At 43.1% G+C, this 18,175-nt stretch overlaps 1 protein-coding gene across 1 annotated transcript; it reads left to right on the top strand.

Annotated features, from left to right (window-relative positions):
• The first annotated feature begins 25 nt into the window (after window positions 1-25).
• Window positions 26-5,945, top strand: LOC145422016 (uncharacterized). The gene is made up of 2 exons (XM_080293144.1): window positions 26-2,776; window positions 3,044-5,945. Exon 2 carries the CDS (start codon window positions 3,064-3,066, stop codon window positions 4,720-4,722), a length of 1,659 nt encoding a protein of 552 aa, XP_080149270.1. The 5' UTR covers window positions 26-2,776; window positions 3,044-3,063; the 3' UTR covers window positions 4,723-5,945.
• Window positions 5,946-18,175: the final 12,230 nt, after the last annotated feature.

Genomic DNA, 18,175 nt, shown 5'->3' with positions numbered 1-18,175 from the left:
GCTCTGAAGGCTAAAGGGGATTGTCGAGGAGGGAAATTATTTTACTGCTATTGTTAAATAATTGTTATTGCATTAATAATATAATTTGCAGCATGGATATTGCATTCCAAGGTTTAGACAGTGTCTCTTTCAGAAAGACTGAGTTGCAGGCTGACAGGAAGTCGTATGCAGAAAGAAGCAGGAAGTTATTTTGAGCCGCAGGCTAAGACGAGGCTTTAACAATGTAACAGATAGCTTTATCATTTTATATTAAGGTTTTAGTAGAGGTTCTTGATTAAAACATTTATTTAGTAGAAGACATACACATAGTCTCAGTGAGCTTCTGGTCTGGTAAAAGGTCAGAAGTGTAAGAGGTGACACAAAGAGCATGTGAGGTCAACACACACACACACACACACTTTAAATTAGATTTATTTAGAGGAGAGGTTAGTTATGTTTGGCTGTAACTGCAAAATTGTCTTGGTAAAAGAGGAACCGTTTCTTGGTGTCTCGGCAAGAAAGAGGAACAAGACAAGAACTGAAAGGTAGACAGGAAGGGCTAGCCATGAAAATAGAAGATGATTTTCTAGGTGAAAAGTCATGATGTTGATCTGATCTATGTATAAAATGTATCTGTGACGTATGAAGGGGCGTCAGTAAATAAACCCTGATGCTATAAAATATCTGTTCATGCTTTGATTAAGTCGAAGACTACTTCCTGTCTGCGTACAGAGTTTTCTTCCCACGCGTGTATTCATTAAAATCATCGTTTGACTTTACCCGGCCGGATCGGTGTGGTTATTCTTCGATCACCTCTTGTACCCTTCCTCAATATTGAATCTTAACATTTGGGGGCTTCGTCCGGTTATTGGGGAAGGAGAGTTGGAGGTTTGGACGGAGAAATCCGGGGTCTTGGGTGGTCTGACGGGCAGACGTGAATTCCAGTGGTCTAAGTGAGTGGGCATAAGCCGGCTTATCCAAAAGGTAAGGCACTACCTGTTGAATTATTTCCAAAGTGTGCCAAATTGGACATGATAAAATTTAAGTCTACTCACTGAAGTTACTGGTGGATGTCTGTTTTGATTTTGATGAGAATGTCATGACAGTACTGAGGATTTAAAGCAGTTGGACTGCTGGTAATGATTGAATGCGGTTGGACCGTTTAGTATGTTAGGGAATCTGGTTATTTTTTGGTTATAAGGTTGGACCTGCTTCAGTCTTACACTTTGTTGGGTGTTTTATTGTTGTTCCAAAGTATTATAAATTACTCAAGAACGCCAGTTGGACTGGTAGGAAGCGCAGTGCTCAGAGGTAACGCTTGCCAATGCAAAGGACGCTTATGCATTGTCCTCGAAGAGGGATAGTCAGTTGGTCACTGTGGAGCTTGGGGCACTCCAGAATAACTAGGAGTTAGAATCTCCTTACCGTTTGGAACGGTATCTGCGCTTTTTTGGGCAGCAAAGGTTGGACCTTGGGTGTTGGACACTTTTAAATTGAGTTAGGGACTTTAGAGATGAGGCCAGAAACTGTTGGACAGATACTGGTTAATTGATTACAAAAAAGTTGGACTTCTATCGGTTAGACCGTTAACTTAAATTTTTCGAAATTCGGTAGGTGTTAAAAGGCATAAAATCTGTGCAGTTGTAAATATAAGACGTCTCTGTATTAAAAAAGATCTCTGTGGGTCGAGTCAGCAATGCACTGACTGCCTGCTGCTATTCTTAGATGAAGAGTGTGTGTGCATGCAAATGAGGCAGCTGATGCAGAGCGCATGAGAGGACTATGCTTTCGGTTTTGTGTGTCATTCAGCTCTATAACTATTGTTTGCAAATGTGGATAAATGTCTGCAGTTAAAATGCTGGCTTAGTAAATAACAACATTGTAAATATATGAATGGTGACAGCGTTTCAAAATAGAATATAAGAATTGTTTGTGTTTAAAACCAACGGTTAGGTAAAGAAGATTTAAGGTGGATTTGAAGGCATAAACAAAAAATAAAAGGGTTACAGTCTGCAAGGGTTGTTAATTCATGAGCTGACTGGATGCAGAGTAAGTGGAGTGGTCATCCTGAGAGGATTGAATGATGCTCTAACTCTGTGGTCAAGTCAGACATAGGCTTTAAGCAACCATGAGCCACTAATAAGCGTGACAGATTAATGAGTATGTGTAAATTGAACTTGTTAAATAGTTTTGATAGGAGTAACTCAATGAGCACGCAATAAAGTGGACTTTTTAGGGGCAGTTTATCACTGACACCATAAAAAGCAACTTAATTAGTAGTTCAATAACAAATTGTAAAGATAACCTTTGTTATTTGATAAGAGAGAGAAAATTCAGGTTACATATAGTGAATAAATAAGGAAATGTTAATCTCTGCGTCATTCCACACTGAAATTTCAATTGTAGGGGATCATTTGGAGGTGAATTGTGTAGGACACGGGGAGACAGAAGAATCTCCCCATGAGTTTTCAGTGTGCATAGAAATTGAGGAGGCTGAACTGGAAGCCTGCCTGGGTCGTTGTTTTTGTTTATTTGAGGGTCTGCTGGAAGTTTGTGAAAACGACCACCTTGATATGTGGGAGCCTTCTCGGGCAGCGATTTTTTTGTTAGACCTGTGGCAGGCTGTGCAACATGGAGAAAGCTTTGACATAATGTCATAAAGGTGATTTCTTGGTTTTAGATTTATTAGTACGGGATGCTTGAGGGTGTGTTGCTGTAAAGTATATAAGGGACGCGCAGCGCCGTTAATGGGTTTAAAATAAATGAAAAAACACTAATCCGAGGAACTATTGGAGAGGTAAGTATACGGAGGTGAGCGCGTTGCGCATAAGGGTTGCTGGTGTCATATATTAACACTTTGAGGGCGAATAATTTTGATTGAGTGTCAACGCTTGAGAACGCGAGGACAGCGTCTAAAGGGCTGGGTTAAACTTTGTGTATCACCGAGCAGGGGAAGAGGAGCCAGTGGTTGCGAGAACAGCGAGACGAAGACTGAAACTGAAAGTTAAGCGTGTCTGGGTGACCTAGACCAAGAAGGTGGAGTCGACCAACGCCATTGGAAGAGGTAAGTCTGTGTTTCAGAGAATGGCTGACAGCTCGGGTGCGACACCTAGTAGGAAAAGGGGATGCAAACCTCTGAAGGATCAGCTCGAACAGCTTAAGAAAGCTGTTCGCTTGGCTTCCCCTGGAGTATCAAAATCAGCAGAGAAAGAGTGCCAAGCGATGGAGGTTGAGGTAAGTAAACCTATTATATCCCAACAGAAAGGGCTGGGTGATAAAATACCTCTGAGCTTGGTGTTAAAAACTGAAGGAGAAGTGTATGGACAAATGCATGAGGCCCTACGTGCGTCCATAGAGGCATTAACGGCATTGGAGGTTATAAAACAGAGAGTAATGCAGGGAGGGCCAGAAGAGGAGAATGAAGACCGTGCGACGTCATCAGGAGAAGAAGACGATGAGGAGGACGAAGATGGAGGAGCTGAACCCCAACCAAGTACAAGCCTAATTTTGAGGAAAAGAAGTGTGAAGAGAGACCAAGCACAGAGACAGCCCATATTTAAGAGCTCAAAGGGGAAAGGAAAGTTGAGGAAGAGTAGAAGAGTGAGTTTTGAACAAGGAGCTCCTGACCCTGGTTTAAGTCTGCCTCTAATAGCAGGTCCAAAGAACGAACCAGTTTATCGCGCCTATAAGGTGAGAGATTTGGAAGCATTGGTTAAACAACTTCCACCAATAACCAAGGGAGAACATTGGGAAGGAGAAGAATTAGCGCTGGGCGACTTTCGCACTTTGGCCGGACGTTGTATGCTGGGTGGTGGGTTAGCAGATGTAGAGCAGATAGCTCAAACAACCAGATATGCAAATGACCTGAAATATCATGAGGTGCAGAGTGACTTAGCAGATGCAGTTCGGGAGAAGGACCCAACTCCTAACTTTGGAGCCATTCCAAAAATTATTTGGGATCCCAAAAACACACCCAGAGAGTGTTTAGCTAAAGCAAAGGAACAATGGTTGTTAGAAACAGGAATACATCCGGGGAAGGAGGGTGAAAGTAGAGCGTGGTTTCGTTCGGCAGTGCTGGCAGGGCTGCCCAACCAGGTTGCAGTTGACTTGGAAAAGAACCCAGATTTTGCCGTTGCAGACTCGGTGCAGTGGGAGAGACATGTGACCCACAGACTTCAGCAGGAACAGGATTTGGCAAACAAACAAAAGAAAGAGTTAGATGAAGTACAGGCGCAGCTGCTTAGGCTGCAGCTGGGTGAGGCTCGCGAAAAATATAAAGCGAAGAAAAAAGAACCGAAAGAACTAAATAAGACTATAATGGTGGCAAGGCCTCAGCCCGATCCTGTGCCTGACTGGCCAGATCAGGATCCGGGTCTCTACCCTGATGACCGTTGGCCCGCCAATGCACCAAGGCAGCGTCAACCCGTAGGGAATTGGGGGACCGGTGGACCGCAGAGAGGGCGTGGTGGATCCGTGAGGGGAGGACAAAGGGCTCGGAATCCGGGGAATCCTGGCAGAGTGTCTTGGACTGCGTGTCTGAGATGTGGAGCAGAAGGACACTGGGCCCGAGATTGCCCTGAACCGCCGCAGAACTATCAGGGGCGAGGCTATCAATCCCAGGCACGAGGAGGCCCAAGACAAAGAGCTGCTTACAGGGGAGCACATCAAGCTCCAAACCCGAATGCAGCACCAGCCCCCCAGTACCCAGTAGCCGACTGGGGCTGGGAGGGGGAGCAATACTGATGGAGCCCGGAGAAACTGAACAGCGTGGGGACGGCAGAACCTATGCTGTCAATGATGATGATCCAGCATTGACACAGCTGGGAAAACAGACTTTGAAGCACCAATATGTGGTGTCCTCACAGGTGCCTGGAAAATCTCATGGGCAGGGACCTGCTTGTGAAACTGGGATCACCTTCAAAGACTCAATATCTAGTCCAGAACTCTGAACAACCCACTGCCGAAATCTACTGGGGGAGGCTAGTGGAAGAAGGCATTTTGAGACATTATCAGCTATGGAAACCCTGGGTAATGAGCCTGGCCGTCTATTCCCCTCCGCGAGATCCTTTCCACGTTACACTCTTTTATGATAGGGAAGATAACGATATCTATTGGGAACAGTTCCAGTCTGATCTTGAGGGACAGACGTGGAATGTGCAAACACATAACATTTATGTTGGACCAGAAGGTGTGGCCGCGGCTGTGAAATTTACTGATGAACAACTGCCTTGGTACAATGTGGGAGAGGATTCAGCCCCTAACATTACATTGGCGGTCCACGAGGGTCATGGGCCAAGAGATCTGGGACCAATGGTCAAGCGGGCGCTGGACAACGCATGCTGGCAAGGCACCCAAATTCCAAATGTCTGGTATGCACCAAAATGTAAAATATATCGCATAACTTGTTTGTCCAACGATGCAGTGATCTTAGAACATAAAGAAATCTCCAGAATACATGGCAGGGAAAGAATGGATCATCCTGATGCAGTAGCTGAGCTCTCAAAATTGCCTGGTACTTTGTGGTCCGCAGGGCCCACAGATGTGGGTCTAGCTAACTGTTCGCCTGTCCTGTTCCGGCTGAAGTATGACATACCATTTAACAGACCATAATAGAAGCACAAAACTGAAGACCAAAAGTGGTTCACATGTATTGACCTAGCGAATGCATTCTTTTGTCTCCCACTGCACGAGTCACTCAGAGACATTTTCTCATTCACATACAGAGGCCGCAAATTTAGGTACACACGCCTACCACAAGGCTTTGCACTCTCACCAGGAATTTTTAATCAGGTGTTGAAAGAGGCATTGTCCCCATGTCAACTGCCAGGGGGCTGTAAATTAATACAGTATGTTGATGATCTTCTTATTGCAGCCCCGTCAGCAGCGGCCTGTACGGCAGCATCGCTCGTGGTGTTGAACAGATTGGCGGAGTGTGGCTTCAAAGTGAGCAAAGAAAAACTGCAGTTGGTCCGGCCAGAGGTAACATTCCTGGGGCGGGTGATCGCACACAGATCAGTGGGGTTAATGAACACACACAGAGACCAAATTCTGACACATCCAAAACCAAGAACTGTGAAGGAGTTGCTTTCCTTTCTTGGCTTGACAGGTTACAGCAGGCAGTTCATTCCGAACTATGCGGGTAAAACGGCCCCTTTAAGGGATCTGATCAAGAAAGTTGGTGTTCGAAATCTGAAGGCTGAATTGCCTTGGACGCCGGACACAGAGACAGCGTTCATTTCACTAAAATAGGATTTGTCAAGAGCCACAGATCTGGCCACACCTAACTATGATGAGGCATTTTATCTTGATGTTTCAGAAACAAAGGGAGTTGTGAATGGTGTGTTGTTTCAGAAAAAAGGGGGAGGTAGGGATGTACTTATGTATGTCAGCATAAGATTAAATTCAACAGAAGTAAGGCATCCCACATGCACACAACACGCAGCAGGAGTAGCAAAGATAATTCAGAAAACAGCACATATAGTGAGGGAACACCCACTGAAAGTGCTTACTACACACAGTGTAGTGGCCTATGTGAACTCACAGGCATTCACAATGACTCCACTGACGCAACAAAGGTTCAGCAAAATTTTAGAGGCGCCAAATCTGATATTCACACATGAAGGAATAAATATGGCAGACCTAATGGGGTCAGGAGAACCACATGACTGTATTAAGAAACCCCAGGTTGAAGGAAAAATCGAGGGACAACAGTCGGCCCAGAGAGCTGAAGTGATAGCCCTAACTCGAGCCCTGAGGTTGGCTAAAAACATGAGAGTGAACATCTACACTGACTCAGCATATGCGTTTGGAGCAGCTCATGTGGAACTGGCTCAGTGGAAGAGAGCCGGGTTCAGAACGGCCACTAATGCACCCATCTGTCACAAAAAGGCCCTGGAGGACCCAGACGAGGTAAGTATTATAAAATGCAAAGGCCACTCACAAGCAGACAGTATGGTGGCAAGAGGAAATCAGAAAGCTGACGAAGCCGCAAAGGAAGCAGCGGGCTACAAAGGACAGAGACAACTGGTGCAGGTAACCCCAGAAGAGGAGGTTAGCACTAACAGCATGGAAGAAGTTAGACAGGCTCAGGAGGAGACATCCCCAGAGGAAAAGGGGGTGTGGGAAAACAAAGGAGCCTGGCAAGATGGCGGTTTGTGGAAGGGGCCAGATGGGCGTCCCGCTTTAACGGCCAAAAATGGCGGAACAAAAGGTGAATGAGGCTCACGGGCTTGGTCACGTGGGAGTGAAACAGATGGAGAGAAATTTGTGCCGATGGTGGCATCCTGATTTGAGAAGGATGATACTGGAAAAGGCCAGAACGTGCCTAATTTGTGGGGCACACAACCCAAAGCCAGCAGTAAAACCTGAAGCTGGTAAGGTTCTCATGCCAGGAAGGCCAGGAGAAGAGGTCGTGATTGATTATACCGACATGATTGATACAGGCCCAGGTGGGGTGAGGTATTTGTTGGTGTGTGTGGATGTTTTGACTGGATGGCCCGAAGCATGGGCGACCAAATGTGAAGACGCGAAAAGCGTGATTAAGTGCTTAATCATTACATTCCAAGGCATGGGTTTCCCAAGAGAATTAGATCAGACAATGGTGCTCACTTCAAGAATAAAGATTTGCAAGAGGTAGAGAGGATGAACCTAAATTTGGAAAACAAATTGGCTAAAATTTGTGCGCAGACAGGGCTAAATTGGGTCGCAGCCCTGCCCATTGCTTTGATGACCATAAGATGTTTATGATGATGTTAACTTTGTATTTCAGGTGCAGTTATAACTATTTTATACATATTGCATTTTGTGCTTTTAAAGGAGTTGTGGCTCAAATTTGTCTCTGGAGGGTCATGAGCCTTTGGCTAGCGCTATGATTAGCCAATCTACTGTGAGGATAATATGAGTTCATGAAGGATTGCACACGCTTACAGACACAGAGTTAAGAAACACACATGACAGTATTGATTCCAGGCAAAAGGCCCTAAATTCATTTAGCTTTTAACTGAACTTAAAGAAGGACCAAAGAGGAAGGAAAGCATATATTTTGGTTAAGTCTGATACATTAGAATTAGAAGGTATTGTTACATTAAGGGAGCAAAATGAAATAAAAAGGTTATACCAAAACAGGTGATAACATAGGAAATGTGAGGTTTTAAAATGAAGTTAGTGTTAACACATAGGAGTTGTTTCAAGGCAGCATTTAGCTATGATGAAATGTATACAGGAGTAATTGCTTATATGCTTAAACTTAATTGATTGAAGTGGTTGTTTTCTTTTGGAGTTGATTAACTTGCAGCAGCGACAACTTGTGCATAGGATGTTGATGATCAGATAAGGGAAAGTAGAGCGAGCAACTGGACGTGAAACCAGCGCTTAAAAGAATTTTAAAGTGATGAGTAACGTTGAAGAGTATACATAAATACAAGTCAATAAGTTAAGAAGATAATTAGGATCAGGCTTTTAATTAAAGAGTCCCAGATAGGATAAGTTAGGGAGATGCAAGAAAAGGTGTTTTGTTTCCTTTGCAGAAGACTGATCTCGGCGACCACAGGAGGGGCGAGGATCCTGGAGATCTCGAGGTTCGAGACCACCAGAGAAGGGTCTGCGTGAGGACACAATGTATTGTGACCTCTGGTTTTCCAGAGGTCAAAAGGGGGAGTGTCGAGGAGGGAAATTATTTTACTGCTATTGTTAAATAATTGTTATTGCATTAATAATATAATTTGCAGCATGGATATTGCATTCCAAGGTTTAGACAGTGTCTCTTTCAGAAAGACTGAGTTGCAGGCTGACAGGAAGTCGTATGCAGAAAGAAGCAGGAAGTTATTTTGAGCCGCAGGCTAAGACGAGGCTTTAACAATGTAACAGATAGCTTTATCATTTTATATTAAGGTTTTAGTAGAGGTTCTTGATTAAAACATTTATTTAGTAGAAGACATACACATAGTCTCAGTGAGCTTCTGGTCTGGTAAAAGGTCAGAAGTGTAAGAGGTGACACAAAGAGCATGTGAGGTCAACACACACACACACACACACTTTAAATTAGATTTATTTAGAGGAGAGGTTAGTTATGTTTGGCTGTAACTGCAAAATTGTCTTGGTAAAAGAGGAACCGTTTCTTGGTGTCTCGGCAAGAAAGAGGAACAAGACAAGAACTGAAAGGTAGACAGGAAGGGCTAGCCATGAAAATAGAAGATGATTTTCTAGGTGAAAAGTCATGATGTTGATCTGATCTATGTATAAAATGTATCTGTGACGTATGAAGGGGCGTCAGTAAATAAACCCTGATGCTATAAAATATCTGTTCATGCTTTGATTAAGTCGAAGACTACTTCCTGTCTGCGTACAGAGTTTTCTTCCCACGCGTGTATTCATTAAAATCATCGTTTGACTTTACCCGGCCGGATCGGTGTGGTTATTCTTCGATCACCTCTTGTACCCTTCCTCAATATTGAATCTTAACAGGATCCAAGTCAGTGCTCCAGGAAAACTAAGAGTTATTCCCCTGGAGGCTTCGGTCAACCACATGCTGAATTAAGCCTCCTACAGGAGTTTCCCATTACATATTTCCACTTGATCAAGTCGACTGATTCAAAGCTCTGGGACACACGGGATTAAGCTCAAGTATGTACAGATCACATCATCTTATATAAGGTCAAGGTCAAGGGTTAGGTAACTTTATTTATACCCAAAGACAAGGTAAATTTGCTTTACAGAAAAATGACAGCATTTGGCATCCCTTTAAAAGAAAAAAAACACACACACACATACCTAGTAAATATATAAAGCTCACTGTGGCACATATATAGTAATTTTAATATTTCGAATCAAAAACAGTTCTTATTTAATTCAGTGACAGCAACGGGGACAAAGCTATTTTTATAACGCTTTGTCCTGCATCTCGGAAATAGAAACCTCTGTCCTGAGGGAAGAAGCTGAAATTCACCCCTTAGAAGATGGGAACCATTTTTAAGGATTGATAAAGCCATCCTCTGTACCTGCTTAGAGTACAGGGAGGCTAAACAAGACTGTGGCTCACCTATCAGACGACTGGACCATCTCACTATCTGATTTAGAGAATTTTTCTCTGTGACAGAGGTCTGACCAAACCATGCCACCAAACAAAAGGATAAAACAGACTCAATAAAAAAACGATAAAACAAAGTTAAAATTTTTTGGTCAATGTGGAAATGAACAAGTTTCCTAAGGCAATAAAGGTGCTGGTGACCCTTTTTACAAACTGATTTGCAATTTTGATCAAAGTTCAGTTTTTCATTTATTATGGTCCCAAGATATTTATATGATTGTACTTGCTCTATTTTCTGACCTTTAATTAAAGTGACTCCGTGCCCATTTTGTTGTTTCCTAAAATCAATCACCATATCTTTTGTTTTAGATATGTTCAGCTGGAGATAAGACTCCTCACACCACTGAACAAAGTCATCAATGACTGGACCGTGGTTAATTTCACCCTCTTTCAGTAAGCTGACAATAACAGAGTCATCTGCATATTTAATAATGACCCTGTTTTCATGTCTGCTCTGACACATATTTGTATAGAGAGTGAATAATAAGGGCGATAGGGCGCACCCTTGAGGAGAACCTGTGGAGGAGAACACTGGGTCAGACAGAACCCCATTTATTCTCACTCTTTGTGACCTGTCAGTTAAAAAATCTAAAATCCAGCCCACCAGGTTTTTCCTGATTTCAAACTGTTCTAAAAGTCTTTTAATTAAAATATGGGGCTGTATTGTATTAAAATCCAAAGAAAAATCAATGAAAAGAAGTCTTGCAAAAGTCCCTTTACTCTCTACATGTTTAAGAATTAGATTTAGTAAAGTCAAAAGTGCGTCCTCCACTCCTCTGTTGGGCCTGTATGCAAACTGCATTGGATCCAGCTGACCTTCAGTCTCTTTCATAATCACATTTCTGATGATTTTTTCAAAGACTTTCATTACAACTGAAGTGAGGGCAACAGACCTGAAGTCGTTTAGAATTTTTGGACGACTAGATTTAGGGACAGAAACCACGACTGCTTCTTTCCAAAGAGAGGGCACATGTTGTGTTTGCAAGGATTTGTTAAAAATAACCTGAAATATAGGACTGAGTTCATCAGCACAAGATTTAATTAGGCGGCCACTAATATTATCAGGACCCTGGCTCTTATTCACATTGACTGTATGAAAGGCCTTTTTAACATCGCTGAGTTCAATGATAAAGTGCTGAGTATCTCTCAGTTTCTGTTTCAGTTCCAAAATATCCTCGCTAAAATCAGAAGAACTAAAACGAGCATAAAACATGTTTAAAGCATTTGCAAAATCTCTGTCTTAATTAAAACCATCTAAAATGACCTGACTACTGCTCTGGGGATTTTGAAACCCTGCTATGGTTTTCATACAAGTCCAGGCAGACCCAAAATTTTTTGCAGCAAATTTGCTTTCAAGAAGGTTTTTGTAGCTCTGTTTTGCTTTCAAGATCTCGATTTTCATTTCCTTGGTGGCTGTCTGAAAATCGGCAACAGCCCCCTCTTTAAAGGCCTGTCTCTTTTTCCTTAAACAGGATTTGACGCTTTTAGTGACCCATGGCTTATTGTTAGCGTAGACTTACGGGGTATAATCATGTCTTTACAAAATACTGCATAAGAGCTAGTAACATCCACCAAAGCGTCGAGATCTTCTCCACAAGACTGAATAAAAACTTCCCAATCTGTACACTTAAAACATTCCTGCAAGGTAAGCACAGATTCTTCTGACCATATGTCAAAATCCTTAGTCTTTGTCTTCTCTCGTTTTAAGACAGTTTTATAGATGGGCAGAAGATGGACACAGTTATGGTCAGAAGATCCCAGAGGAGGAAGCGGGAGGGATTTATAAGCATTCTTCACCGATCCGTAACAAAGGTCCAACATTTTATCCCGTCTGGTAGGATAGGATACATATTGATACAGATTGCCCAAAGTTGATTTAAGGGAGACATGGTTAAAGTCCCCCATTATAAAGTTTGGTGCATCAGGAGAAAGCGCCTGCAGCTTCTGCACTACGTCTGAAATGATGCTGCAAGTGGAGGCGGGGTGAGCCTTCGGGTGAATGTAAACTACGGTAATAAAAAGTTGTGGAAACTCACGAGGGAGATAAAAAGGGCGCAGTGACACGGATAAAAGTTCAACATCTGGTGTACAAATACACTCTCTAACAGTCACAGCGCTACAGTAACGTTTGTTCACATACAAGCATACTCCCCCTCCTTGAGAGTTCATACATACATGAGGTGAGGTCCTTACCATCATACGGTAAGTTAAGTTGTAACAGTTCGTCGCGGGAGTAAACAATCCTCAGCTGACTCACAGCCTCACCCACCTCATTGGAAACAAGCCAGCACAGTAGAAATCCAACCACAATGAAGAAGAAAGAATCCATGACGTTCTCACTGTTGTGGAGCGTGTGTCACTTTGTAAGAAAACTGTCACTTCTTTCAACCAAAACACATGCCAGCAATAGAACCGAAAAGAAATGGTAAAAACTTAAAAACTTAGGATGCCAAACTTAGGATGCCAAGCTCTCACTCACTGCCGGTCGCTGCGTGCGCGTGCGCATGCGCCCTGTGACTGTAAAGACTTGGTGACCACCTGTTCATCTTAAACATCAGGAAAGTAGTTTTGTCTTGGCCCGAACAGGCACACATTTCACAGAACTCTAAAGATGGTAGGGGTTCATGTTGGGTTTTCTAAAAACACAAATGCTTTTTTACAGCACCTGGTGTCTGAAAAGACTCGCATATAGTGAATTATCAAGCACACTATTTCTGTCACCCCTAACCAGCAGTGGCTGTGACACGCCACCTCCAACCTTTTGCTTTTTTCCCAAGCATTGCCACAGAAAGACAAATGTTAACTAGTGTGTGTGTTTGAGGTGGAAGACGGCATGTGCAAGATGAAAAGTGCAGCATCAGGCTCAGGTCAAAGAAGAAACCGGGCAGGTGGATCCCATAAATCTTCTTCAGTGGTCATAAGCTGGACAAATACAAAGCTCTCTCAGCAGATGGCAGCTGTGGTTCAACAGGACCAGATTATTACTGCAATCTCTCAGGGCATGGGGGAAAAATGCTCTGTGTGTTTACTTCAATGAAAACTTGTATGTTTTTGTTATAGAAGATTGTCCAAATATGTGAGAGTTTTCGAATTAGCACTGCATGAGATTAACTGGGGCACAGATCATAGATCAGATCATGTTGTTGCACAATAAAAATGATGGAGGTGTCAGAAATGGTCTGGCCCTGGTTATTGTCTCAGATAGATTACTAAGAAAATGTTTTATTTAAAAATGCAGAAGGAGCAGGAGCTCTCCTCTCTTCAGGAACTCACTCTGCAGGCGGGGGAGATACAGGAGAGGTGGAGGAAGATCTCAGCCTGGGCGTCTATTGTCTCGTGTAGTCTGGAAGATGACTGGATGACGGGGTGGGTGCTTTTTTCTGTGTGGTGGGGTCGGGTGGGCTGTCCCGGGCTCTGTGGGGCCAGGTGGTGCTGCTGTACTGGGCCCCGGTCCGGATGGGCCTGGGCCCCCTTTCCCTGGCGGGTTGCAGAGTATGGGGGTGCCTACTGGGGTCAGTGGGGGAGCTGGCCCCAGGGAGGGGTCACTTGCCCCTCCCTTCCTTCCCTCCCCACCTCCAGCTGCCTCCCTCTTCCCGCTCCACCACAATCACCCACACATGCAGGGCCTTGGGGTATCACCAGGGTGCAGGGGAGGCATCCCCCCCCCCTCTGTCCCCTTCTGGCTGCCTGTGCCTCAATTTTATCTCACAACTTAGACATTCACATTCATATAGGATCTTGGGGGTGGGCACGCTACACGGACTCCAAATTACCATCAGGGTATGCACCTCACCCCTGGCACCGTTGCCCACCTCTCAATTTTAAATACACGTAGACATTGAGGGCTATCAGGAGGGGCTATGCGCTTACCTGCTGCTCTCTGGCAGGTAGCTCCATGCCCTCCTGGGTTTTAAATGCACCTTAGAACACACATACACCAACACTACACTACATATGAGCGGGTGGAGGGAGGTTTGGAGTCTTCTCACACCCCCGTTCTCTGCGGCCTGCTCGAGCAGGGGTGCTAGGAGGAGGAGTTGGCCGTCCGACTGGGGTCTGGAATGTGGGGCCTCCCTGCTGCTGCGGAGTTGGGGCGGTCTGCTTCTCCCCACCCCAGGGAAAAGGGTAACACCACCTGGGTCTGGGTGCCTAGACCTGGGGTATGGAGTACGCTTGGGGAGTGTGATTGTGTGTACAGTGTCTCTTTATGTCTGTCTCCACGTTGGGTGAGTGTTAAGTAATTGCATATGAGAGCAGACGCCACCTCTCTGGGGACATCTCAGGCCCTCCAAGGTATGGAGGCCTATCTCCCCCCACCACTTCCCCTGCCAGCTGCAGACGCCCTCAGACATCGGTGCGTTGGTGGTTCTTTGTGTCCGGGGATGGGCGTCCAGGTACACATCGGCTCACTCCTTGGTGGCTGCTTATCGGGGCCTGGAGCCTGGGGCTCGCTCGGGCCACTTCGGGGGTGGGGTGCCCTCGGCCTCGGATCCAAATTTTATTCTCTCATACCCTGTCCCACCTGCAAATTAGCGGCATAATACTATAAATAAGACTTTGCCAGTGTGGTTCTTTATCACAACTGATCAAGATGGCAAAAGATTATCTGCTGCGAGGGCCATCCAATTGGTTTTGGAAGAGAGAGAGGCTTCGGATGATGATGTTGACAAAGAGGTTTCAGAATATTTCACATTTCTGAAAATTCGGGTTTCCGGTACGGATCGGGTATTGACAAGTCTGTCGCTACCCGATCCGTACCGGAAACCCGATCGGTACCCCGCATGCGCAAATCTTACGTCACTTCCTCTCTTTGCCAACATTGCGACATTCAATATATTTGAATGACACGGTTAGCGCCCAGTTAGCTCTTAGCATTTCTCAACAGCTCTGCCTCCTTTTTGACTACCAGGACATTTAAACAATGGATAATCTGTATCCGCAACAAATTTTTGCTTTTCTCCTCAACAGAGAGCGTCCCCCGATTGAACAACAGCGCCATAAAATAAGAAGAATGGTGCCTAATGACAGAGTTAATAATACAGACTTTGTAATATGTCACGTGAAGATTCAGCAGCCAGATGAAGTGTTTACTGGCAATTGACAGTGATAGCGGACATCATCATAACTATTCCAACAATCCTCTCCAAACAGACAAGCATAAACACATTCGACTATCACTAAATCAAATTCAACACACGTTTGTAATGATGCTAATTCAGTTTACAATAGGGTTCATTCGCTCAGTCACCAGGTGGCGGTATCCTCTTACACTGGGGAGTAAACTGCCATTAAACGAATAGAAGAAGAAGAAAACCCCTGCACATGCGCGGTACGGATCGGGTAGACCCGATTTGTACGGCCCGACTTTGCACATGCGCAGTAAGGATCGGAAGTTCCGATCTGTCACTATCTTTTTTTTTTGTTTGTTTTTGTCTACATTATATTAAATGTTTCATTATCGGAAACATTTTAAGAGATACTTGTTATTCTTAACATCTTAACAGATACTCTGACATGTAACTATCGTAAAATGCTTCGACCGGAAGTAGACACCTTTCGCGCATGCGGGGTACCGATCGGGTTTCCGGTACGGATCGGGTAGTGACAAAGTCCGATGCACACTTCGTGGTCCCATATATACGGTGGCCCCTAGAGACAAAGCACGTACAAACTCCAAAGCACGTGCAAACTCCAAAGCACGTGCAAACTCCAAAACACTTGCAAAATCCAAAACACTTGCAAACTCAAAAACACAACGGAAGTGCTCCAGGACGCTAGGGGCAGTGTTGAGCTTTTGTTACCTAGTAACTACACAAGCCAGGAAGTGCCAATGACCGGATTTGGGGTTTGCAGCCTTTTTTTTTTTTAAACTTTATTTATCACATTATAGACATACAGTCAAGTAAAACAGGGATCACATAAAAGATGACATTGTGGTAGTACAATGAGGAACAGAAAGAGTGACAAGGACAGTGAGACAAAAGTGAGTACAAAAAATAAAATAAATTAAGGGGAACATAAATAAACAAAAGTTTGCAAGAGCCAAAATCAAGTTAGCAGTTTCAATCGGTTACAGATGTTAACAGTCTTGAGAGCCTTCGTGTTTTTTGATGAGGAGATTGTCCTTATATATTGTGCAAGTTCCATTTTTAATACAAGAAGTTCAGGCTTTCTGCCAAGGACTTTGCTTTTGTGTATATGAAATTTTGCCAAAAATAAAACCAAATTTATAAAAAAGAAAGCATCATTGTCCTTGTCTTTAAAATTATAATAGCCAAAGATAACATCCTTATAGTACAGTTGAAGATTAGGGAGAACAAAGTCAGTATTCTGGAAATCCTTCCAGAATTTACACGTAAATTTACATGACCAAAACAGATGAGAAACTGTTTCAGGTTGCTCTTGACAGAAGGTACAATTTACATTTATTTCAGCCATAAATTTGGACAAATATTGTTTGGTAGGGTAAAACTTATGAATCAACTTAAAAGAAATCTCTTTAATTTTGTTTGTCAAGAAAAACCTTTGTGGTAAAGTCCAAACTTTTTTCCATTCAATATCTGTTACAAAATTGGCCCAATAAAATATGGCTGATGGAACAGAGACCATTGCATCCTGAAAGAGAGATCTTATTTTGGTATTTATAGACTTATGAGAGGAAAAGCAAACATTGCCAAGAGAAGAATGTAACACATCCGGGGGAGTGACCTGTAGTGGAGCACTGTGGGAGCATCTGTGTAACATGGACAGACCAGATGGGATGGCATCGAACACTATTGAGAATTCTTTAGGCGTTATCGGTACATTGTATCTCCTGAGGAACTCAGAGTAATTATAAAAGAGTCCATCTTCTCTAAATAACTGACTAACCAAGATTATTCCATTATTAAACCAGTTATTTAAAAAAAAAAAAGAGTTTTATTTTTATAAATAATATTGCAGTTATTCCAAATAAAACAGTTTTGTGGAGAGAAATTGTGTTTGTAAATCAGCGCCCATGCCAAAAGAATTTGTTGATGAAAGTGAGAAAGTTTCAGTGGTATTTTTGGAATACTATAATTGCAGAGCAGTAGGAAGTTAAGGCTGCCTAAATTAGAGAACACATGATGTGAGATAAAGTTCCAGATAAAAGTGGGATTTTTTAAATACTTTTTAATCCAGTTTATTTTAAAGGTGTTGTTAAGAGCACCGAAATCAATAAAATTTATACCTCCTTTATCATATGAATTTAAAGCTACTGATTTACGCAAGTAGTGAGTTTTATTTTTCCATAAAAAATTGTATAATAATTTGTTAATTGACTTACAGGTTGTATTATCAACATGTAGTGACTGGGCAGCATAGGTTAGACGGGAGATACCTTCAGCCTTCGATAGCAGAACTCTACCCTTCAATGACAGGTCTCACTGTAGCCAATGATTAAAGATTTTTTGGGATTTATCTATAATAGGAATGAAGTTTGTGGAGCATCTGGATTGCTCATTTTTTATTATTTGAATTCCAAGGTATCTTACAGAGTTTCTTACAGGTATTCCATGAATTGAAGTTGCTAAACAACTTTTAACTGGTAAAAGTTCACATTTATGCAGGTTGAGTGAAAGTCCAGAGGCTTTAGAGAATGGCTGTATATTGTTAATGGCCACTGAAACTTGCGAGGCGTCTCTGAGGAAGAGAGCTGTATCGTCTGCCAGCTGACTTATGAGTATTTCTCTGTTAGCAATGACCAGACCTTTTAAAGAACTGAGTTTAATGTGCGAATTAAGGAGTTGCACAGAAAGAAGGAATAAATATACGGATAGGGGGCAACCCTGCCTCACTCCACGCTTTAGAGAGAATCTTGGGGAAGTACCAGTGGCAAGCTTTATGGAGCTGTTACTATTGGAATACAGTGTCCGAATGGCATTACAGAAGGACTGACCAAACCCAAATTTATTTAAAGCAGTGAAAATAAACTCATGCTCTAAGGAGTCGAACGCCTTGTAGAAATCTAAAAAAAGAATAAGACTATCATCCTGTACAAGTTCTGGGTAATCTATTATGTCTAGAATTAATCTTATGTTATTTGATATATGACGATTCTGCATGAAACCAGACTGACTCTCATCAATAACT

The sequence above is a fragment of the Astatotilapia calliptera genome, chromosome 18 (genome assembly GCF_964374335.1).
Source record: "Astatotilapia calliptera chromosome 18, fAstCal68.1, whole genome shotgun sequence".
Classification (NCBI taxonomy): Eukaryota; Metazoa; Chordata; class Actinopteri; order Cichliformes; family Cichlidae; genus Astatotilapia; species Astatotilapia calliptera.
Note: the sequence above shows the minus strand (reverse complement) of the source record. Positions and strands in the feature narration are given on the sequence as shown.

Coding starts and splice junctions, on each gene's coding strand:
- LOC145422016 (XM_080293144.1), top strand. CDS start 3,064: ATGGCTGACAGCTCGGGTGCGACACCTAGTAGGAAAAGGGGATGCAAA.